Source organism: Marmota monax, unplaced genomic scaffold, assembly GCF_021218885.2.
Source record: "Marmota monax isolate L192 unplaced genomic scaffold, Marmota_monax_Labrador192_F-V1.1 WCK01_AAM20220418_F8-fsc00018, whole genome shotgun sequence".
NCBI classification, from domain to species: Eukaryota; Metazoa; Chordata; class Mammalia; order Rodentia; family Sciuridae; genus Marmota; species Marmota monax.
The window spans coordinates 4,445,258-4,469,989 of NW_026692201.1; the positions used below are offsets into that span (position 1 = coordinate 4,445,258).

General features: G+C 39.4%; 1 protein-coding gene across 1 annotated transcript in view; it reads right to left on the bottom strand.

Annotated features, from left to right (window-relative positions):
• Positions 1-24,732, bottom strand: part of Map1b (microtubule associated protein 1B) — a 101,989-nt gene that overhangs the window by 75,706 nt on the left and 1,551 nt on the right. Inside the window, exon 2 of the mRNA XM_046427376.2 lies at positions 17,413-17,514. Coding sequence (XP_046283332.1) covers positions 17,413-17,514 — 102 coding nt within the window. The remainder of the gene's footprint in view (positions 1-17,412; positions 17,515-24,732) is intronic.

The window sequence follows — 24,732 nt, forward strand, 5'->3', positions numbered from 1 at the left end:
TACTTCAAGTCAGATAGAATTAGGAAGACGAGTGGGTTGGCAGGACAGCACACCAGAAGAGCCTAATATGTCCTTATCCAAATTGATGAATCTTAAAAAAATTCATGAAAATATACAAAACCAGAAAAACTGACCACAGTGATTCAAAATAAAGAGATGATCATAGGTAGCAGCAGGGCTGGGGGCAGAGGGTGCAGAGGGAAGAACTGCACCAAAAGCTACCGAAACACACATTTTTTAAAACATATTTTTTTAGTTGTCAATAGACCTTTAATATTTTATTCATTTATATGCAGTGCTGAGAATTGAACCCAGGGCCTCACACATGCTAGGCAAGTGCTCTACCACTGAGTCACAACCCCAGCCCAGAACACACATTTTTATATGCATGCTCCACCTCAGGATAAAAGTAAATATATTAGTAATAGGTAACATGTATAGAGCACTTAATACGTACCCCTCGCTGTTTCTACACTTCACGTGTCCTGAATATTCCCAAATCCTCTATAAGATAGAACCACAGATGAGGAAACAGGCACAGAGAACTTAAGCATGAGGTGGAGCTTGTATTTGAACCTGGGCCCTCTAGCTCCTGAGCCTCCATCCTGAGCCATCTTGCTGGGCTTAGAGAAGGTAGAAAAGGTTGGCCTCACTCCCTAACATCTACCCCTGGCTCTAAGATGCAAGACAGGGAAAAGGGGAGCACTGCAGGGGGAACAGTGGCCTCCTTCCCACTGCTCTCTGCCCCTCTTCACTCCTCACCTTCGGAACCCAATGGAGCTGGGGGGTGAAGGAAAATTCTGCCCTGCATGACAACCTGAGCTGAATGGCTATCCCTGGAGAAGCACCTGCAAGCAGAAGCAGCATTTGGAGGAGGCTGGGGAGGGCTCTGTCTTGGCAAGCCCTTCCCATTTGTTTCACATTTGTCCAAGGAAGGTTCCATCTAACTCTGTCTACAAGGCAGAAGCTCTGACAGCGAAGATGGCCCATGTATTCCTAGGCCAGCGTCCCACCCCCGATGAATGCCTGCCCGTCTGTGGACACGGGGTCACAGACCTGGATCTGATGTCCAGTTTCTAGTTATAAGAGGGTGAAGATGCTGGCAGCCACATGGGACAGTGGGACTCACTAACTCCCTGCAGCCCTGTCTGTCCACAAATGCTGGATCCAGACAGACATCTTACTACAAGAGGAGAAAACAAACAGAATTCAAAATGGGGCCATTGAAAAGATTCTGCAGCACAAGAAAAAAAAATGGAGTACTGGTTTGAGCATTGGTAGAAAAACATATCTCAAAAAAAAAAAAGACTTTCTACAGGGAATAAGATAAAATTTTAGAAAATGATACTTGTGTCCACAAAAGTTGGCAGACATTGTCTCTATGAAACTATAGAGAACCATATAAATAGGGTGGGTTGAAATACAGGCAGAGATGAAAATGGAAGTCACTAGGGAAATGGACAAAAGAATTCAAGGAAAGACAATATATATGCCAGAGCAGATTTTAAATCTGCATCTGAGACAATCATGGACAGAGCAAACCCTGCAGAACACTGGCTCAGTGATGCCCAGAGCAAATGGGAAATGTTCTCCTAGAAAACAAAAGACTGGGGAAAAAAAAAGAACAAGGCATAGAATGAGATAGAAGAACAAGTTCCATTTTAAGAATTAATAATCAGAACTAGAGAAAGAGAAATAATGAAAAAGAGAATAAAAACCTTTGCTATCTGAAAAAAGTCCGTAGACTGAGTGAAGCAGTCAGCGGTTCCTCAAGAACCACTACTTTCTGTCTGTGGTTTTTCCTGTGTAAAGGGAGCAGTCAGTCTAGGCTCAGCATCTGCCAACAGACAGGGGTGGAGGGACTCCTTAGCAAGTCTCACTGTCCCTCCCGGGTGCCAGCATTTTCACTCTCCTAACTAGAACCTGTACATCAGACCAGGAGTATGTTCCCCTCCCACATCCCATGTCCATGGTTCTGCAGAAGTTCATCTAGGGTGCACGCAATTCAGAACATTTCAGGAAAAAAATAATAATGATGATGATGAAAAATGCCTGTAGCTTGGTATTTCTTTGCAATGTATTTTAATTTCAGATAGTCAGATTAGCAAGATTTGATGCTCCTGAAAAATGTTACTCTGCACCTGAGTTATTAACATCTTCAAGTAAAAAGTTACATTATGGAACAAGAAAAATCTGTTCCTAATTAGATTTGATGGTAAAGTTGGGTTTTCTTTTTTCCAATAAGGGGTACTGGTTCCAAACAGATGCAAGCTATCTGTTTCAGTCATATTCTCCAGTTTATAAAAGATGTATTTCTGTGTGCAAAAGCTGGGATTTTAGACATTTCATTAATATAGCTAGAGTTATCAATCAACATGGGAAAAAGAAAAGGCCGTACCAGAATGTAAATGACAAATGAAAACTGATCAGAGTGTAATGCACAGAACTCTGTGGGCCAAAGACACAATGTATGTTGCAACCCAACCTGCAAGTTCTGATCCCCAGAAATTTTGGGCACTTCCTTCTCTATCATCAGAATTTTGGCACCCCCGCACTTGTAATCAAATCCCCCCCACTTTTTTTTTTTTTGGTGGAACTGGGAATTGAACCCAGGACCTCACACATGCTAGGGGCAGAGCTAGAGCAAGCCCTCTATACTGAGTTATATCCCCACTCCAAATCCCATGTTCATAAAAGACCAATGATGATTCATAGTTTTCTTTTACTTTGATGCTTTCATTTCCCCCCACCCCCCAGTGCTGGTGCTTGAACCCAGAGCCTTGTGCATGCCAGGCAAGCTCTCTACCTCTGAGCTGCATCCATCACCTTTACTTTCTTGAGCCACAGAAGAGTAGTGGAATCCTTATGAGAATGTTGATATTTATATAAAAATATTTTAAAATAATTCCTATTTCATTGTTCATATTTTCCAAGAAATGTGTTATTTTAACTCACATTGATCCATGTGAAGCTCAGGAATAAAAGCTTTACCCCCAGAAGCTCTGCAACTAGTCCAAGTTGCTAACATCATACTTAGAAAGAAATATAAATACAGGACCCAATGACTTAAACATAACATAAAAAGAATCTCCAAATTTGACTGCAAAAGTTCTCTCACTTTCCCCCTTACTAGATTTGATTCCTCTTTTATATATTAGCACCCTATTCCCTTCCCTCCTACTTTGTGGTTTGTGATGCATATTTGTGTGACTATGGGATTAATGTCTGTCTTCTCACCTTGACTCAGAACTCCACAGGAGACTGGGTAGGGCCCTTGTCTGATTTATTTATTTTACTTATTGTTATTAACCTCAGCATTTCCCATAGTACCAGATCCCATTAGACAAATAACATATGTTGGTGGAATGAACAGATTGAGTATACGTTTCCATACTCAATTCAGCCAGGCAAATTACTGTGTCCTAAAAATGCCAAAGGACTTTAAAGAAACAGCACATCTTAGCTCTACATATTAGCTATGTTTATCAATTTTGCATGTAAAACACTTTTTAAAAATATGTGAATGACTTCCACTTGGGTTAATATTATCATACCACAGAATGTTAAATATAAAAGGAAGCTTACAAATAATCAAGTTCAGAAGTGCTGAAATTCATAAATGCTAAGTAATTTGTCTACAATAGCTCAAATCTACTTAGCAGTAGAACCAGGATTAGAGCTCAAATTTTCTGCCCCTCCAACCTCACCTCCTAAGGGTTCTGTCAGTTGCTCTCAAGAGACTGGCTCTTTACCAGAGTTCTTTGCCAGGTCTCTGAAAGGAACTGATAGCTTATAAATAAACACTTTCCCGTACCTTAATGTTTAAAGGAAATCTATAACAAAGAAATTGCTTGCAATGTAAATAATTATTGCAAATTGTCAGATTTCTTATGCAGTTTATTTTTCAAATCTAAGAGCTGATTATAGTTTCTCAAGCCATGACACCTCATCAGTCATTGTCATTCCTACTAAGCCTGTGTTTCTGGCATTAACCTAAGGCTCTTTATCAAGGGGTGTTACCCTGAGGCCTCCTTACTTCCCTGGTTAGAAGATAACTGCATTCCTGCTTTCTTATGAGTCAGTTACAACCGGGTGAAAAGCCATTTCTGAAAGTTAGAATCCAGAAAGATTTTTAAAAAACTATTCCTATGGGCTGGGGTGGTGATTCAGTTGTAGAGTGCTTGCCTAGCATGTATGAGGCCCTCCCTGGGTTCGATTCTCAGCACCACATATAAATAAATAAAATAAAAATCCATTGACAACAACAACAACAAAACTATCTCAATGATTAATTTAAGTTCTTTGGTCTCTATTTTTCTCATTCAAAGTATATTTTTGTTTATTGGGGTTTTCTTTTCTTTTTATTTTTTTAAATTGGAAGTTAAGATTTCTCCTCCCTCCCTCTCCTTCTTTTTCTTCTGTCCTTTCTTTCTTCCTCTTTTTGTAACTAGTTTCAATCTCACCAAGCACTGGAAATCCATTGCTGGCTAAAGGAGTCCAGCAATAGAAATTTCTATGTCATGATGGAATCATATTTCTAGATGACCCCTAGAGTGAGTTAATTTGCCAAATTATTTCATTTATATTTATATTCTGAGATGTCATTCCAAAGGCTCCAAATAATCTGTTCTATGTATAAGACAAATAAAACAAAAATAAGCTAGAGTATAATAATAAATATAATACATAATGTAATGTTTCTTTTAAAAGCAAATACTGATCAGCTGACATGTTAGCTGTCTTAAAACAACCTCAAATCAACATTATTTGTAGAAAAGGAGGCTGTGATTGGAGAGTAGGGAGGACACAGAGAGAAAATGCAGGAGGGAAACAGATGGTATTCGAGGGGGGAAAGTGCATGAGTGACATGGGCGAAGGAGCAACAGGAGAGCACAAGAGTAAGCTCGACATCTGAGGCTGCTGCTGGTGCAACACGCCGTCTGTGGTTCAGGACACTCATTTTTACCAGTAAAAAGAGTATGGTCCAAAGCAGTGATAAAAAGCTTAGTCAACCCATAATTCTGCACCACAGTGTTTATTATCAAGTATGATGTGCTGTACACAATTGGATGCACTGTTTCTATGTGCCTGACAACACAATAGGCTTCTCTGCACAGCATGACCACAGACATGTGAGTCATGCATTGTGCTATGACGTTGGGATAGACATCACGTCACCAGCCTATAGGGACTTTTCACCTCCCTAATAATAATCTGGAACCCCTGGGGTGTCACTGAAATATTATGTGGCACATAACTGTAATATAAAACAAAGCAAACAATGCACATGCTCATAATTAAATTTGGATGTAAACGACTACATAATTTAGCCCTATAACTGTCTATTTCTAGGATCCAAATATATATTTTGGACAATCTTTAAGCATAAGTAATAAATCTTTAAAAATAATTTCACTTATTTCTTTTACCTCTTTGTTGATCCTACCTCCCTTTGGGGTATTAAATCCAGGGGTGCTTTACCACTTGGCTGCATCCCAAGTCCTTTTTGTTTTTTATTTTGTGACAGTGTCTTGCTACATTGGTACATTCTCACTAAATTGCTGAGATTGGCTTCAAACTCTCATCCTCCTGATTCAGCCTCCCAAGTTGCTGGGATTACAGGAATGTACTACTGCACCAGGTCTTTGTTGGGTTTTGTGTTTATAAGCTTATTAGGAGTGAGAAGACAATTATCTAGTTAAAACATGTTTTCATAGGCAAGGAATATAGGAAGCAGGAAGAAAAAAAATGATAGGGGCTTAGTAATGGGTGCACCTATTGTATGTACACAAGGCCAGTGTAAATGTAGTTAACTTAGTACTTATTTCACAAACTTGGAGATTTTTTGGAAGTTATCTACAACATTGCTATGGTCTCTTTCTCCATACTCCCCCTTTCTTTACAGCAGTTTTGGGTTATTTTGGAATATCTAGAACCAATGACTTTTTCAGCCCTATAACTTTCAGGGATAGTAGTTGTTCTACATTAAAATGATGATAAAACATCTAGGTGGCTGTCTGTTGACTACCTCAACATGAATGGTTTTGCTCAGGAATAGGAATTCAGTACTCATCAGCATACTCTAAGGCCTTCAGGGTGATAACCACTGGAGTTCATGAGGACCCTGAGGCACAGGGAAAAGACCTTCCTCTGTAAATACATGGATAAATGCACTAGATTATTTTGGATTCCAAGTAAGTAGCAAATGTTCTTTTTCCTCTTGAATGAGAACATCTCTCTTGGCCTATGTTCCAAATAAATTCCAATATTTCCATAAAGAGTACATTATCTCTTTTAAAAAATATCCTTTGAAAATATCATTATATTGGGGAGGGAGAAGGCATAATGGATTTCTAAATTCATATTTTCCATAAATCATTGGAATATATCTTGGCTTAATGCACAAATTGAGTTTAGGAATTCCAAGTTATTTCTAAATAAATGTGAAGTGTTCACATAAAAGAAATGACTATATGACTGCAATCCAGAATTTTGTAAAATAATAATCCCACAAGGAATTAGGACAACTCTATTAACTAGAATCTTTGATTCACTAGGTCACCCTACTTTCCATCTATGGAATATTATCATTAATGGTATTAATGTATACAAATTCTCTTTCAAGTTTTAAAATATTCTAAGTTTCTCTGTGAATACATAAAGTCACATCCAATGTTCAATGAGTAATTTAAACAATTTTTGCAAAACATGATCAAATTAGAGATTGAAATCATATCTTAAAGATATTAGATACCAACAGCCAGTCATAAGATGCATTACCATAAAAATCACTTTTCCTTTTGGATCATCATGGCTTTCTGATAATGATTACCTGCATGCAAGTTGTACACCGTCAGTAATAATTTGACTTGAGCATGGCTTCCCAAGGGCATTCATATCTGCGTGTACTGACTTGTTAAATTACCTTGTGCTAATTAATGGTTCACATGACAAGATATGCATAGCTGATCATGCTTATTAAAATGCAGGCCACTCTCAATTATCTATAACAAACAATGTGCCTGGGACTTTTTAACACATTCAACCTACAGATAATTCCCAGAACTCATGAGATTCAAACCTTCAGCCTCCTTCCAAAGATCTGTGAGTAAGTAGCTAATCTGAGGCTCAAAGCAGCATCAAACAGCAACATGCAAGTTCTCATTATAATGGAAAAAACAAAATGAAGCTATTTCCTCTTTGGCATTGCATAGATAAAATACCCATGAATTTGACTTTTGAAATTCTTTCCATGCAGGTGTTTGGCATAGTACAAATAGGATTAAGTTTCGTCTTGTTTGGTCTGCCTACAAGGTAAAGACAGATGGAAAAAGTCAAGGGCCAAGAGTCCCCAAACCAAGAAATCATAAGCCTGTGCACCTTCCTTTAAAATTGGTAATCCTAATAGATGGGACAGGCAGGTTTTCTAAACAAAGTATGTTAGTATTTTAAAACCTGGATCAAAAATCATCTTAAGCTAAATGGAGTAGGATAAGTTCCTGTCTACATTTCAGCAATGAGGCAATTTGGTAAGAATTCACGGAACCATGGAACACAAAACCTGGAAGGGACTCTGCGACATTTAGCCCATCTTTTCCCAACTGTGTTCCACAGAAACCTAGATCCACAGAAGAGAGTGGTGGTGGAGGTGACTGGTAAAAATTTATGGTTCAGAGCTGGGGATATAGCTCAGTTGGTAGAGTGCTCACCTTGCATGCACAAGGACTGGGTTCAATCCCCAGCACCACACAATAATAATAATAATAATAATAATAATAATAATAATAATAATAATAACTATTATTAGTAGTATTAGTATTAGTATTATTTGTGGTTGAATAAAATTAAACTTATGCACATACACTTTATGCCTCTACAAAAATGAGAGAGTAGGCCACTGTTCCCAAGCTTATTTTGCTCTGGAATTCTTTTCCACTGACCATTTTATTTTAAGGTTTTGTAGAACTAATGACTGGGAGAACAAAGTTTAAGGTGTCTTAATCTAGTATAATTCCTTTATAGCAACTTTTTAGGAAGCCACATGAGTGACTCCAGTATGGAGATGCTGCACTTGATGGTCAGGCTTCCAGACTCTCTGGAAGAGGGAAGGTCCTGGGAAACAGCTCACAACTGTCCCCACAGCTCCCTTCCCCTGACACAGGAACAGCTAAATTGGACGCCTTCCAAAGTGTCCATCCTAGCTATGGAGCAGTGAACAGATTATTTTCATGTTTGTTTCCATAAAACCTTGCATTTTCACAATCTCTCCCTAGTATATTTGGAGGCTGCCAACATACAATTTTCCAGCACTGAGAGATGAAGACAATCTTGAAATTAAGCATATATGTCCAATTTAGTGGTTTCGTTCTCACATGCTTTCAGAGGAGGTGAATCCCTAAAGTATCAATTTTATTTTTTCAACATTGAATTAAAGGGCTTAATTTTAAACCTAGCTTCAAATTAGGGAATAATATAATTCAGTCTGGATTACAAATTTCCTGAGTCACAAAGAGAATTCAATGCATTAGAATCTGTTGTGCTAATGCCACAATTGAAATAGATAATATATTTCAGTGCATGTTTTATGCATACATATTTCTTTTGAAATATCCTCAACACAGAGAACTCAGGACGACATCCGTGCAAAACTCTCATTTGGCACATGTCACATACTGACTTAGTTGTCTTATTTACACACTCAATTGTAAGCAACTCTCAGTCCAGGATTTACTTACAAGTCTTCTTATGACCTTGCAGAGCTAGGACTGGGATTGTGCCTGGAGGCAGAATGTAAATATTTAATGTCAAATTGGCTGATGATAGGGCACATTTAAAAATGATATGCCATATAATGTGAAAATATTATCTCCTTTCCAATGGATTAGAATATGATTGATAAGGTATTCTCTCTCATGCATGAGTGTACACACACATACACACTTCACTGAACTAACTACAAGGCACCTCATGGGACTTCACACTGACACTTCTTTCTTTCTTTATGCTGGGGATTGAACCCAGAGGTGCTTTACCACTGAGCTACATCCCCAGCACCACTTTTCTTTCTTTCTTTTTTTTTTAATTTTGAGACAGGGTCCTGATAAGTTGCTGAGGCTGGCTTTGAACTCATAATCTTCTTGCCTTAGCCACCCGAACTGCTGGGACTACAGGTGTGTGCCACTGTGCGCGGCTGATCACCTCTTCTTTATTGAAATACACCACCCAAAACTCTTGTATTTGAAGTGAGAAACTGTTTGAAATTCTAGATGAAAGAGCAGCCCACATCATTTCTAGCAGGCATCTAGTGCAATTCAAAGGGCAGGAATCCCACGAAGTTGTTTTCATCGGACTCTCAAAAGTTGAAAAGGGAAAGAGACAACTGCTCAAAATGGCTAAGGAACTCTGCACTAAGAACCATTCACCTGGGCTGCAGAATGTACTCCATCTTTAATTTAATTGTTCTTCAAATATGACATTTCTGCTGACTGATGTTTCAGGAAGCAAAAAACAATGTCTACCTGGAGCAGCGTCCCTGGGGCTGGGATCCACAGAAATGAGGTGCTCACTCAGGGGAGCCGCTGTTCCTCCCGCACACCAGTGATATGTGTTGCTGAAAGGAATCTGGGAATTTAGACAAATGCTCAACGGAGGATTATTATACTCGCAGCTCCACTGAAAGCTGGTTTTATTAAGAAAGAAAAGGCCAGTGTGAACAGCTTAACAGCAAAGTGCTGGTGTAGGGGACTTTCCTCTGTGACAACAAAGGTAGTCCTTAGGATGTATTTGATCTTAGCCCCTCAGGAACACAGGCAGCAACTGCTAGACTCGGCTTGACCTAAAACGGGGTGTGGTATAGCGGAGCTGTTGAGCCCTCATGTTTAATGACATACTTTTATTCTCAGATCCCATAGACTCTCTTGCTGCATTTTCTATGAACATTCATTTCCGCAGTCCTAACTACAGGCAATCCTTTATCGGAGGTTGGAAGAGCTGATTTGAATAACATTACTTTTGTCTTGGACTTCTGCTAATTTCCCCAGCCCCCGTGGTCCATTTTCAAGCACGTTTCCTCAGGACCACTTCTTACTTTCTCCCATGCCTCTAGGATCAAGGACATCTGACTTCACATGCAACAGGACCGCGGAAACAAAAGAGGTAAGCCCTGGAGTATGATGTTTGGGGACACTGGATCGTTGCCTGGTAGCAGTTTAATTAGTCCTGGGTAGAGTGGGGGGGCGGCGCTGGTACCTGGGTAACCTTTGTCACTGTGACTACATCTATGGATGAACAATCAAAATGCACCACTCATTATGATTTCCATTCTCGCCCTTTGTCTTCTTTAGGGATTTGAGTAGGCCTGTCTCTCTCTTTCTCTTATATACACATACAGAGTTTGTAAATTAAGGAGATACTTTCTTTGTTAAACAGCACAGTATTTTTTAAAGCTGTGAGTGACTTTTCCCAACTAAATTATGAACAGTGGCATACCTCCCTTATTCTTCCATCTGTCCCTTGACAGTTTCTTGCCTATCAGTGAGTGCTCAACAGTATTATGTAATCTATCAGTTTTTGCTCTGTTCCTCATCTTCCGCTATGATTTATGGCATGCTACCACAAATGCTGAAAATGTCCCAGAAAGAAGATGCAAACAGAGGCAGCAAACAGAAAGGGCCTATGACCACCCAATGGCTTGCTGTCACCGCATGCTTTAAAAACATGGTGCTTTGGTCTCTGGCAATGAAGACAAAAGCGCTGACATTCCACGTGGGACACCGTCCTTGCTCGGCAGTGTCAGCAGCTGCTCTGGAAGGCACTTAGCTGGATTTAATGGAGGGGTTATTGACATTCCCTAAAATGGCTTCTGAGCCCAGGCAGCCAATTTCCTGCTCCCTTCCTGCCCATGCCTGCCTGTGTCTAGTGGTTCCACAGTGCCCATTAGGAACCGCTTGAGGGCCATTATAGCCGGCAGACTAAAACAGCCTTTCTACTCTGGGAAAAAAAAAAAAGTGAGATGAATGGGTATTTCTAGGGTGGTCTGAATAAGCCATCATTAACTACCCTGAGGAATGTAGGTGCCTGAACATAGCAATGAAGCACTGTTTTATTCCTTTTTGATGGGCATACCTGGAAAAAAAAAAGCATCACATATGTGTGAGGATGTGGATCTAAAGAAATCCCTCAAATTTCAAAGCTGAGCAAATGTAAACCTCTCAGGAATTACGCCTTGTGCTGTGGACACTACAAAACCCGGGCTCTACTCCTTGGAAGGTCTGGTTCTTTGACGATTTCAAAGGGAGCAAGCAGTTGCCTGCAAAGTCTGAATGGGAGCAGTGGGGCGAGAGCAGGGAGTGGAGGAGCTGCAGATCACTCTGCCCTCCCTGCAGCGGGGCCAGGAAGGCTTAGGGCAGGGGGCAATAGGGGGAAAGACTAGGGATTTGCATTTAATGAGTCTCCTTCCTAGGCAGGCAGCATTGACCTAAATGGATATTAAATAGAGGTCTGGTTACTTCGACAAAATTAAGGCTCTCTATTTGCTCCTTTCCTCTAAAACCATGATTCCGCCTATCATTTCTTTTGCTTTTTTAAAATTATTTTTTAGTTGTCAATAGACCTTTATTTGATTTATTTATATGCGGTGCTGAGAAACGAACCCAGTGCCTCGCACATGCCAGGCAGGCACTCTACCTCTGAGCCACCCGCCCCCCCAGCTCCTCCTATCATTTCATATGACAATTCAATGAGGAAAAATGAATGATCCCTGTGGACTTGGGGGCAGGTACCTATCCCTGAGATGTGTGCCTGTGACAGAGAAAATGTGAGGATAAAGGATCTGCTTTCCCTTCAAAATTGCAGGTTCCCTGAGCATAAAGTCAGCCAATGGAATGCAACTGGAACATATATTCGGGTGCTTTACTGTTAAAGGTTGGAAGCAGGGTTGAAAAGGCATCTATCACTCCCTGTCACAGAGCAGCTCACGTATTCTAGACACATACAATTGAGCCATAATTCTACACAATGACAGACTAACTATATAAGTTCAGACAGAGGAAGATGACTAAAAATATTCTAAGACCCTTTTCCAAGAGCAGTTTAGCATTTTCTTATCATTCTACTGGCAAATATTAGCTATAAAACCTTTCCTCCTTAATGTCAAAGGGAAGAGAGGATCCGCACGACTGAAATTCAAAGGGCTGATTTTAATTCTCCATCAAAAAACCAATCTCCAGGCAGGATATTTTTAGCAGTCACTCAGCACCAATCTAAAGATGCTCAGCTGTGGTTTGTTTATCTTCCTTGGAAAAGGCATGCATTCTTAAACAAAACCTCCCCTATCCACATTACAAAATCAGCCACATCATAGGAAGGGTTTTGTGAATGTGATCTAGGAGTTATAAAACTAGTGGAAATATGCCAAAGTCTTTCTATTTATCCAGCTAAGAAAATACATTACAAGAAACCTCAGTTTCTTCTAACTGGCAAAATTTACAGTCACTTGTTGATTGGAGAGAGTGGAAGAGAAAACTGAGTAGTTGAGTGGAGTGGAAGAAGTTACACAGTGAGAAAGCAGGCTGGGACTCTCCTAGCATCTCAGCATCCTTACCTGCACAGGGTCAGAACCATTTTGCAAATGGTCTACAGCCCTGGTGACCCAGCACTCCAAAGCGACACCTCCTTTTTTAACTCTTATGCCCAAAGGATCTCACTAAACTCAGTCACTGAACGTCGCTGCCATCTTCACAGACCAGCAGCTTCATACCCCTTGATAAGTCCAGAGGTAATAATTTCTCAGGGAAACATCTTTAATACAAAGTAAAAATTATTACCATTATTGCCAGCCAAACATCTAAATCTAGTATTTCCCATAGACAATAATAATCACCATCTTTAATACAAATTAAACATTATTACCATTATTACCAGCCCAAATATCTAGATCCAATATTTCCCATAGAAAATAATAATCACCAAAACCCCAAGCCAAATAGATTTTTACAAGGGAGATAATACGAATATTAGTGTAGATTTACTGTTTGTCATGTGATAAAGCCTGTTTTAAGATTTATACACATGCATTTGAATCCTCATGCAAACCCTACGAGGTAGGAATGATCATTTCCATTTACAGATAAGAAAACCAAGGCAGAGGATGTTGAAGTCACTGTCCAAGACAATTCAGAAAATCAGTGAAAGAGCTAGGATCCAACATGGAAGTTTGGTTCCAGAGTCTGTATTCTTTTTTTTTTTTTAATAGTTTTTATTGATTGATTGATTGATGGACATTTATTTTATTCACTTATTTTCATATGCAGTGCTGAGAATGGAACCCAGTGCCTCACACATGTGAGGTAAGCGCTCTACCACTGAGCCACAACCCCAGCCCAGAGAATCTGTATTCTTAATTGTTACATTATGTTGCTGGTCAGCAACTGCGTTATCAAAATTTCAAAACTATTTTAATAAGCAGACAACAGTGGCAAAAGGAGGGGAAAAAGAAAAATGAAACATTTTCCATCTCGTGTCCCTTGTCCTGGGAAAGTTTTTCACTTGTTCTGAAATGGCGCCTGTCTACCACAGATAGTCATGGGGCACTTCCTATAGCCCCAGGAGACACCCTCCCCCAATACTGTATGAAGTTACATCTAATGTTAAATTTGAGAAAGAAGCAATAGGAATGGAAAATGAATGAAATTCTATACTGTAAGGCAAACCTATGCTTCCCATGGTCTTACTTTTGTAGTAAGACTTATAAAAACGATTTGCATCCAGCAGGGTTAAGGGACAAAATTTCTAGGATATAATACATCAAAAAAAAAAACAAACCTTTGTGATGGTATTTGAATTCATAAGTATAAGGAAATGTAAGATTTGTTCTATTTTGAAAAATCTCAACTGCTGACCTGTCACTTGAGTGAAAGACTGGAGAACTCTTGAAAGAATCTCATCTCTTCTCTCAAGGTGACTGTGCTTGCCTGCATCAGCTCCCTCCCATGTGGGGTGGCCAGGAAGCCTAGCATCAGGGCAGCTCAGCAAGAAGTGCCCTGGGAACATGGCAGGCATGGCAGGTGTGGCTAAGTCACTGTAGGCAAGTAAATGCTGTAGCACACTCAGGACACTAAGATGAACCTGATGATTGACCACTCCAAGAAATGTAGTCGCCAGAGTTGGACAGGGCTGAACGATCCCAGGACTAAGGTTCTGGGGGATGGGGACCCTCCACTCCCCATTCATATGATGCCACCCCCACCTTGTGTGGAGAAAGCACTTATATTCCAGGTTCCTGCCCAAAGGATATTTATCTTAGATGATTAAACTGATTAGAGTGGTCTTGAACGAGAGCAAATCCTGAAGAAAGAGTCTTAATGAAGCTCAAAACCCTAGAACAAGGGATAAACTGGTAGAAAGGAATGAACCTAGCTGTGCCATTTGCAGGGTCTGTTAGCTGTACTTGGAGGTGTAACAACAACCTGAGCCCTAATCAACTATGCCAGGGGATGAGTATTTTACATAACTCTGCTAAACAGGGGCGGGGGCCGGGGGGCATCTCTCAAAGCCAGGGAAGGAAGAAGGAGAGAAGAAAAAGGAAAAATCCAAAATAAAACAAAAAACCCTGTGAAGCCTGAACTTGACACAGGATTCTAGATTTGATGTTGAGCTGCCTGTGGTTGCTAATACCTCCTCTCGTGACATAAATGTCATAAAAGTAATGAATACGTTTGCTTTGTCTGTTTCATGTCCTCACCCACCTCACTCTCCATAGTGCCTGGCACCATGTAGGTGCCATTTCAGTATTTATTTTTATATATTTTAGTTGTCAATGGATCTTTTTATTTTATTTTTTTTTATTTATATGCGGTGCTGGGGATCAAACTCAGGGCCTCACACATGCCAGGCAAGTGCTCTACCACTGAGCCACTACTCCAGCCCCCCACCTCAGTATTTTAAAACCCGTGAATGAGTGGCTTTATTCTTTTTTAATCATTCTTTTTGTTCCTTGTCTCAAAATTAACTTTGATTCTTGAAACTCTAAATGCAGAGATTCAGTTAACTCCACTTTCAGGGCTCTACAGGATATAAGTTTGCTTTTAGAATTTCAAGTGAAAAGGGAAGAGAACACTAGGCTTGGAATCACTAAGAAACACACTTCAAATTTCTCCAGTTTGTTCAGGAAAAGCTATAGGTCTCCATGGTCCAATCCAAGGAAAATCCTATAATCTCTATGTACCTCAATTTTGTGTTCTTGTTTTCTGGTGTCTCCTCTTTCTAGAACACACCTGAAACTGAATATGGCAGGTATGTTTATCATCTACAGACTAAACATCCAAGGATTTAGGAGCATTTTGGATTCTGGATTTTTGGATTAGGGATGCTCAACTGGTAAAAATGGGGGCAAATGTTCCAAAAATCTCCAAGTTCCAAAATCTGAGACCTTCAGTTCCATGCATTTTGAATAAGGAATAATCAACATATGAAACAGTCTTAATAAGAAAACTTCATGTTTCCCACATACGGGCATCACTATAATAGCTCCATTAGAGGTTTAAGTTCCCAGAGGAGTCTGGGGCCTACATATGCTTGAAATGGAAAATCATTACACCAGTCCTTTCTGCAGTTGGTAAGAATGGTAAGGATGCTGTGCATGTAAAGGCCAGTTTCTAAATAGAGCATCAAGCATAGCACTTGATAGAACTAGGTAGGTGACCAGCTCTTATACAGGTGATAGAGGAGAGGAGAAAAGAAAAGCGTACAAGGCTGAAGTGAAATTTGGAGGGAATTGATCTTTTTTTAGTCCACAAGAGAAATATAAGTCTTTGGTCTAAAAATGGTTAGATTTTCAGAAATTCTTACAAATTTTCATTTTGCAATACACATCTTTCTTACAAGGTCAACCCAAATGTGAATAAACACAACAAGATGTTTACAAAATATGATGTTTTCAAAAAAGAAAACAAGTCCCACAGTCATAGCAAGAAAACCAGAACAACTTACAGAAAAAGGATAAAAACTTGGCTTTTATATGTTGAAATAAACATACTTGTTAGTAAAGGGTACTTCTCTTAGTTTTTGTGAGATGGTTTGAAAAGTTATGGAGATTTTGCAAGACATGAAAATAATAAGAGAGACAATCTAATACTGTACCTGTCCTTCAGTAAATCATATCCTGCCTGATAAGTCTCTGGATCATTCCTTTCCTCAACCCAATGCAATACTACTTAAGAACTGATTTTTCATAGGGCTTTTAAGCAAGTTTAACTTTCAATGAAAAAAAAAATTCCCCCTAAGTTTCTCTTAATAGATTCACCCATCCATACTTGAATGCTACAATTCATTTGGATAACTAAAATGTATGGGATTTCATCCTAATATCAAACTTACAAAAAAAAAAACAGGATAATCCCATGGGCATAATACTATAGCCAAGTATGATTCATGAAGGCACTGACATTCCATAAAAGTCATTTCAAATCTCAATATACATATTATAATAGAGGATGATCTAATCATCCCCCAAAGACTAAACCTCATTTCTGATGTTATAGCAATGCCAATAAAATTAGCAATCATAGAGCCAAAGCATGTAGACAGAAAAGTGTTTAGTCTTATTTTACATAAAATTCAAATGAAGTCAAGAACTCAAGCACAATATAGTTTTAATAGCAAAGTTTTTGGAAAACACAACCTGGGTTTGAAGCTCTTATGGGCCAGAAATTGTTTCATAATCCCCAAATGTGACAAACTGGGAAAAATAAGGGTCACAACTCACAAGAGGAAGAAGAGATGTGAATTCAGCATGAATCTATCACCAGCACCAGAGACATGCGACAGGGCACATCCCCAGGGAGGCAGGAACCTTCACAGATGACAAATGTTTGTGTCCTTACCTTTAATTATTCTGTAGTGTTCTTTTTCATCTCTAAAAGAAAGGCTATTTTAACAGCAGTTTGGAATTATCAAACTCTCTTACCCACAGTAAGAAAGGTAGATGATAATGCAATGGGGATAATAAAGATAAAATGAAATGTAGATGTCTCCTTTTACTTTCAAGAGGAGGAAGTTGTGGGATTCTGGGAGCATCCGATTTGAATTCATAATTTCATTTGGGTAAAATTAACATTTAAATAGTTTGAAATCACTTGAGTTTAGAGTATGGAGAGTTAAAAAAAAATTAGCCTAGAACTTAAATATCTAAGAATTCACAAAATGAATAATCCACACAGCTATAACTTGGAGTAGGCTTTCTTAAACTGTGGCTGCTGGCTAACATAGTTGATAATAACCAGTACAAAGAATCATGTAGCAGTACAAGAATATCTTTCCCCTAGATATCAATCCAGAGTCCCACACAAAGCTTCCAGCCAGTGACCTATTCCCTTGTCCTTTCAAATTCTAGCCTGACTAATACAGAAGCCTCACCTGGGACTTCAGGAGAGAATCTTGCAGAGTGTCGAGATACAAAAAGTTTGAGTTCTTGATCCAAGTTGCATTCAATCAGGTTTGTGTCCCATGATCGGATTCCTATGGAGGAAGAGGAAGAGTTGACAGACTTCCAGTTAGTCATTTCAGAGTGGTTTGGAAAACATCACTGCAACATTTCTCAGGCTTTAGAGGAGACTATAGAGTCCTTTTCTGAAGAGGTTGGTGACTAGCAGTGGATGGCCACAAAGTGGGAAGGCCAGGGAGGTCTCTCCACCAGGCCACAAGGGAAGGATAACCATCAGCGGGGACTGAACTTCTGCCCCTCATAAAACATAAATGCAGCTTTGCTGGAAGAGTCAAAGAAAACAGCTATTAGGGAAATGACAGGCTCTCCTCCAGGGAGGGAAAAGAAAGGGCAGGAAGATGGCTAGTTTATTTGTGGCTGAGAGGTCACTGGACTATCTCTAGCTTTCTCATGGTTCACTTGCAAGTGGCAAGAAAATATAAAAAGCAGGTGGGGAAGGAATAAGGGAGCTGCCATCAGGGAGCCTAGGCCTCTGTCTTTCAAATGATGTTCTTGTTAGTGTGTAGTATTTTTAAACCAGGGATTGAACCCAGGGGCGCTTAACCACTAAGCCACATCTCCAGTCTTTTTTATATTTTATTTAGAGACAAAGTCTCACTAAGTTGCTGAGGCTGGCTTGGAACTCAAGATTTTCCTTTCTCAGCTTCTCTAGCCGCTGGGATTACAGGCATGCACCACCCTGCCCGGCTGATTTCTTTCCTGTACTCATCTCATTTTTTTAACCTATGTTTCTCAACCCCTAGATATCCATCCAAAATTTGCATGGTCTTTGATAAGCAGGGTGGATCTCAAGACTTGGCCCATGTGTTCTCTCAGGCATTACCTGCCCAACTTGGCAAGCAGCACATTTATTCACAATTGTTAGTTGTATTAAAGTTTCTTATCCAGAATCAAAGAAATATGGCAACATTTTGTACTTTATTAAGCCGTTGATGATGTTGGGGGCCATGAACTTCCTTTCAGTTGAGACCTCCTTTCACTGGACTGAAAGGAACATCAGCAGTGAGAACACAAGATCAAGTCTCGGAATGATGGTGGTTTCCGGTGCTCATGCCCCACCTCCTCAGACTTTTCCTTTCTCCTCCCTCCACCTCCTCATCCCAAAGGGGATGGCTCAGAGGGAAATCCAGAGAGCTCTGGATGAGAGAGAACTGGAGAGCAATCCAGGGAAAACTGAGGAAACCCAGGATTCTGGAGTGTGTGTGTGTGTGTGTGTGTGCGCGCGCGCACGCGCGCACATGTGCGCGCATTTATATTTTTCCGAGCAGATTGCTCATGGTGGAGCCAGTTCATAGCATTCATGATTGCACCCTTGTTTACAGCATCCTCAATTACCAAGAACAAATCTTTGCAACAACAAACACTTATTGCCCATCTCCTAAAGGCAGGAGCTTGAACCTCTGGGTACAACACTGCAGGTAAAATATCTCTAAATAGCCAGTTATTCAATCATTCTTGTTGATCATTTGTTGTGCACAGAGACCAGAGGGTTTAAATGGCAGTGTGCTAAACACATCTCCAAATCCTGAATGCCTATCTGTATTTGCCTCCATTTATGATTTATTCAGTTTTCTAATCTTACAAAGAATTTGTTCTTACCTTGATATAGATATATATATATATATTCACATACATACATATATGTACACATCTGTGTTTATATACATACATATAATATATACATATATATACACACACACACATATGTATACGTGTGTGTCTATATGTGCATTTTTTTTTTCTGGAAACGCATCTTAAATACCTTCAGATTACACATCAAATACCTTTTCAACCATGAGGAATATTTTCAAATAGATTTATGTCCACTAAATAAAGGCAGAAATTCCCCACATGATCAATGAGAAGAATTCAGAAATGCAAGAGTTAACAGCCCTAAAGAGTGGATAAATTATAAGGGGGAATTTTATGGGTCTCCCTGGAAACATTAATGGCCTCAGTTTGCATTTGTGCTAATGGAGTATTTAAATTTTAACAAGAAAGGCATGTTGAGATTTTGCAGCTCTTTTGAGTACAGAAATGATAAATGGGTTCTTTTTTTGTTTCCCGCAGAGCTTGACAGGTTGAGAGGTCTGAATTCATTAGAATATTTTACTTCAACATATACACTATATACCAGCCTAGTGTGAAAAATCATTGCGTTCCTGTCTGCGTCTGACTTAATTGGTATTGTTGACTGAATTCTCCGAGCTGCAGGTCAGAGCTCCACTTTGTCTTCTAGCTTGTCAAGCTGGGTCAATAAGTTAATAATGAGACATATGTATTTAAATTAAATTCATACAATTTTTCTGTCTTTGTTCTAAATAATGTCTAAATTGCTACATTATTTGAATGACTCCATCTGGGGTTATGCGTATGCGTGCTCTTACATTATTGTTTGTCATTTTTCCCTTTGCTTCAAAATTAAGTTGTCGTACACAAGCACTTAAATGTTTGCTACATATATATATATATATATATATATATATATAAAATATGAGTAACTTAACAATGAATAAATGCTAAATATTAAGATATCCATTTAGTATTTTTAAAATTACACTAGTAACAGCTGATAAAAATAATTTCTCTCTCTCTTTTTTGTTTTTTGTTTGTTTTCAATGTAGGGATCAAACCCCAAGCCCTGGACAGGCCAGGTCATCGGCACTCTACCATTGAGCTACATACATGTTTGCACTTCCAATTAAACTAAAAATTTAGGGTTCTCTTTCTATCAAAGCAATTTCCAGCCAAATTATTTCTTAACAATGCACAATCACTACTATCACTTTTCAAATAAAGATCAAAGGGATTTACTAGTTATTTTCATTGGAAAGGAAAATTTGGGGATCAGGCCACTTTCTATACCAATTGTAGAAAGAAAATATTCAGAATTGCTTTGTACCATCTGCTGGATAATATCAGTGAAGGGAGAGTATTATTCACTGAAGGTTCATTTGCATTGAGTAGGTTTCGGTATCTCCCCTTTGTGCCTAAAATGGAGCCAACAGTGGGACCTTTAGAGTTCATAGCACAGAAAGTATTCTTGTTGGTCTTTCCCACTTTCTCCGTTCTCAGAATCTGTGGCTGGATGGGATCCTGGGTATTGGTTAAGAGATTCTGAGCAGGCTTTTAGAAGCAGGTCATCTTGGTCAGCAATGGGAGAAGAGAAATCAGGAGAAATTCCTGGCCCTCTTTCTGATTATCCTCCCAAAAGTCCCCAAGTGCAGCTCTTCCCTGAGGCTTTCCTTCTCCAGCAGTCTCTAACTGCTGCACCCTTCTTGGCTTACCCAGGTGGGGAACAACTGCTAACTCCAGCAGTTTTTAAACATCCGGGCCCAAAAGGACATCTGTTACCCCTGAGAACACTCCTGGCTGCTAAATGGGTTTGGCCCAGCCCTGGGAAGTGAGCACTATCATTGGTCTATCCTTGGTGACAAGGGAGTAACAAAGGGTTTTTTCTTCTCAGTTCTGTGACCCCACATGGTAGAAGTACACAAAGAGGAGGAGAATGTGCATGTGACACTTACAGATGGAAAAGGGGGGGGGGGGGAGAAAAGGTGTGTGTAAGGGGGTGGGGTCACCACAGAACAAGTCAGGGTGAAAAAGGAAGAGTCCGGTATCCTTGAAGTCTACAATCTGGATTTCTCCAAGCTTACCCTGAGGCATGCATTTTGCAGGATTATTTAATGAAACCAACAATTTTTAAAAAGCACCTCCCTTTTAAAAGCTAAAAACACACACAAAAAAACCCCAAAAACCTAGATTCCTAAAAGCAACTGCAGATTGAAGAAAGCAGAATAAAATGACCTGCATTGCATGTTGTCATTTGGACCTTTAATGAGTTGATCTGCCTCTATGGGCTTTAATTATTCTTTCTGAGAAATGGGCTTTTGAATGTAGTTTTGCAAATACCTAAATAACTAACCTATAATCATAAGATTCTATTGGTAAAACCATGCCAAAAAGTGAACTGAAACCATAATAGAAGCATAAGCTAAGGAAACAATTAAAAAGGAAATGCTAATTTAAGAAAGGCTTTACTTTTCAGAGACAAGATTTTCCTATTTTTTTCCCTTGACCTAACTTTCAATTTTATGTTTTTCCCTTTTTTTATAAGCTAGCAACTTGATGTTCATTACATATGTTATATGTAATGCAGACAATAACTTACATACATGGTTCATAATTTCAAGTATTGATAATAAATAATTCAGATCTTATAAAATATCTTATGATAGAAGCAAATAATAATTGATTTATGATCATTTGTTTATTTGACCTAAAAGTCAGAAGTTATTTTAAAGTGAGCCCTTAGGGGGCTCTAGCTCAGTGGTAGAGCACTTGCCTCCCATGTTCGAGGCACCAGGTTCAATCCTCAGCACGACATAAAAATAAATAAAGGTATTGTGTCCAACTACAAATATATATATAATATAAATATATATTACTTAAAAATATATATAACTATATATTATATATTTTAATATATATTTATAAATATATATAATATATTTATATATTTTTTTAAGTGAGCCCTTAGAGAAGGTTAACAATGAATCATCTATTTAATGACCTTAAGTTTTGGGACTGGCTTGTGTTTCAGCATGGATCACAGAGCCCTTAGTAGATAATACCAACTACTTGATGCAAGCAGAAATCTATCACATTTTGACTTAGAAAAGTAAAGATGAGTACAATACATTTAATACCTTATAATATTTCATTTAACTACCACTTATTATATTAGAAGTAAGTGGAATTTTTGTTTATTTATTGGTACTGAGGATTGTACCCAGGGCCTCACACATGCTGGGCAAGTGCTCTGCTACTGAGCTTCATCTCCAGACCTGATGATGAAATTAAACCCAAATCTTTCCTGGGTTCTTAATTCTCTTATCATTTTAGACTAAACACGTTCAATAAAGTGACATCAGAATGTTACAATATAATCAGCTAAATCTAAATCTCAAAATCCAGGGCAGTTACACACACCAATAAATTCAGTTTGCAAGACACCCATGTATGTAATCTAGATTTTTAAAAAACATGCACACACACACACCCCAAAAAACTAGAACAAAACAAATTTGAGGAGCAGGTGTTCTGTTAAAATCTAAGGATGACTGGATAAAACCATGTTGAGGGTGAATTGCAGGGGCGGGGGTGGGTGGATATTGCCAAGGAATAATAGTTGGTGATAGCCACAATGGTTCAGTCCTGCACAACTGAATCAGTAAAGCTAGAGGACATGGAAACAATTGTTTCAAACTCAGAAATAACCAAACCTGGCATTGTGCTTTTTAAATACAGTTGAGAAAACAAGAGAGACCATTTCTCTTGGCTTCAAGAAGCATTTATTAAGCATCCACATTAGGATGTCTCAGGCATGTTGGTTTATCATGCTACCATTATCCCTCTACAGATTTATAGATTATCTTCTAGGTTTCCCAGAGGGTCCTCAGTAACCAGATGGCAAGTCACCAGGGTCTCCAATCCCACAGAACCTCAATGAAGACAGGAAGGGAAATAATAAGAAAGAGTAACCAATGAGGAAATGGTTTCCCAGACTCCACGCAGCAGGGCCCAGTTAAAAGCGGAGCTCCCTGGAGCAGCTCCATCTTGCTTCACACATATGGCCTGCAGGGTTCAGCAACAACAGCGGTGGCATCAGAGTGACCTCTGGAGGAGGCCCAGCTGGGACCTGCCCACTGAAGCTGCAACATGTCATGCACAGGGAAAGAAATCCTGCTCACCCTGTTGCTAAGACATCTCAGACTGTCTGAATGAAAAGCTGGGGAGTGGTACTCTCACTTAGCATTGGAAGCCCTGCAGCCTGATTTGCATTGGAGACCCCAGGACCCAGGAGAGCAATCTCCAGAGAAACAACAGCATCTGTTACTGCCCACAGGAAATGGCTCTGTTCACTCACTTGGCTGACTCTTAATGGGATCGATACAGCCATTTCGGAATTCTGCACAAAAATGTGACCAAATTAAGGAATTAAAAATCAGGAAGGCAAGGTGAGGGCAAAGGAGATGGGGGTGGGGTTCTGGAATTGCAGTAATATCTGTTTTTATCTGGATAACACAGGTGTGTTCATTTTGTGAAAAAATCCATTGAGCTGTTCATCTATGATTTGTGCCCTTTCATCTCTAATACATCAACAGGATTAAAATTTTTTTTAAAAAATCAGAAAGATGAATTTTTATTACTAAGTGCTAGTAGTGTGAAAAGGACTATAGAGGGAGCAATAGATGGCTGCATCTGTTTTGTCCTTCAGCGGAAGCAACTTGAATAAACCCCCTGAGGAATGGGACACTGAAAGGATGATCAGCTGAGTAACAAAGCGAGAAGATAATTATGGTGGGAAGGTGAGTGTTGAACCATCTCCCTGCATGGGGCGCTGCCCACAAGTGGATGACTGTACAAAGGCAAGCTCTGAAAACTGCTGTATTGAAATCTCCCTCAGATATTAGCCTGCCCTGCGCCAACATCATGACAGGGTCAGAAAAGCAGTGACGCTGCAGTACTGGCACTCCAGTCACTGATAAGCGGTGTGACCTTGAGCCGGTCCCCTTCCTGCCTCTGGGCCTCATCTGGAAAATAAGGATGAGGATCCCTCCCTGCACCACATTGGGTGATTAGGAAAATTTTGTAGCTAGAAATCACCTCCCTATATGTTATTATTCCCAGGCAATGCTACTGACAAATGATTTTTTTAAAAAATCAAAGTCATTGATTCCCACAATAGCCACGCCCAAAATAAGAACGTGCAAAAATTTTCCAGGAGAAAAATGTGCAAATAAACAAAATTAGAATAAATCAGATCAGAGGCCTACAGTTTGAGAACGTAGGGTTATTGAGATGCTCAAATAAAACATTTCATTTTTAAAGTCTCTTATTTTTATTTTTTTTTCGAATGAATTATCATGACTGCTTTCTGTTCGCATTTTTTTTTTCCTTTTTTAAGCTGAAAAGAAAAATCAGTGCTTTAAAGTTAAACAAAAGAACAAGGTCTGCAACTCCAGTCCCCACCCTGCAGCCTTTTGTTCTGGGGACAAGTGGCCATTTCCAAGTGCAGAAGAAGCAGATGACAAGCGTTTATTTATTTATTTATTTTTTTCATCTAAAACAAGGCTTTTCTTCCGCCTTTTATTGGGGTGAGGGGGAACCGGGAAGGAGGGCTGCGTGAACGCCCTTTGTCCGCCTCGGGCTGCCGTAGAGACCGCAGT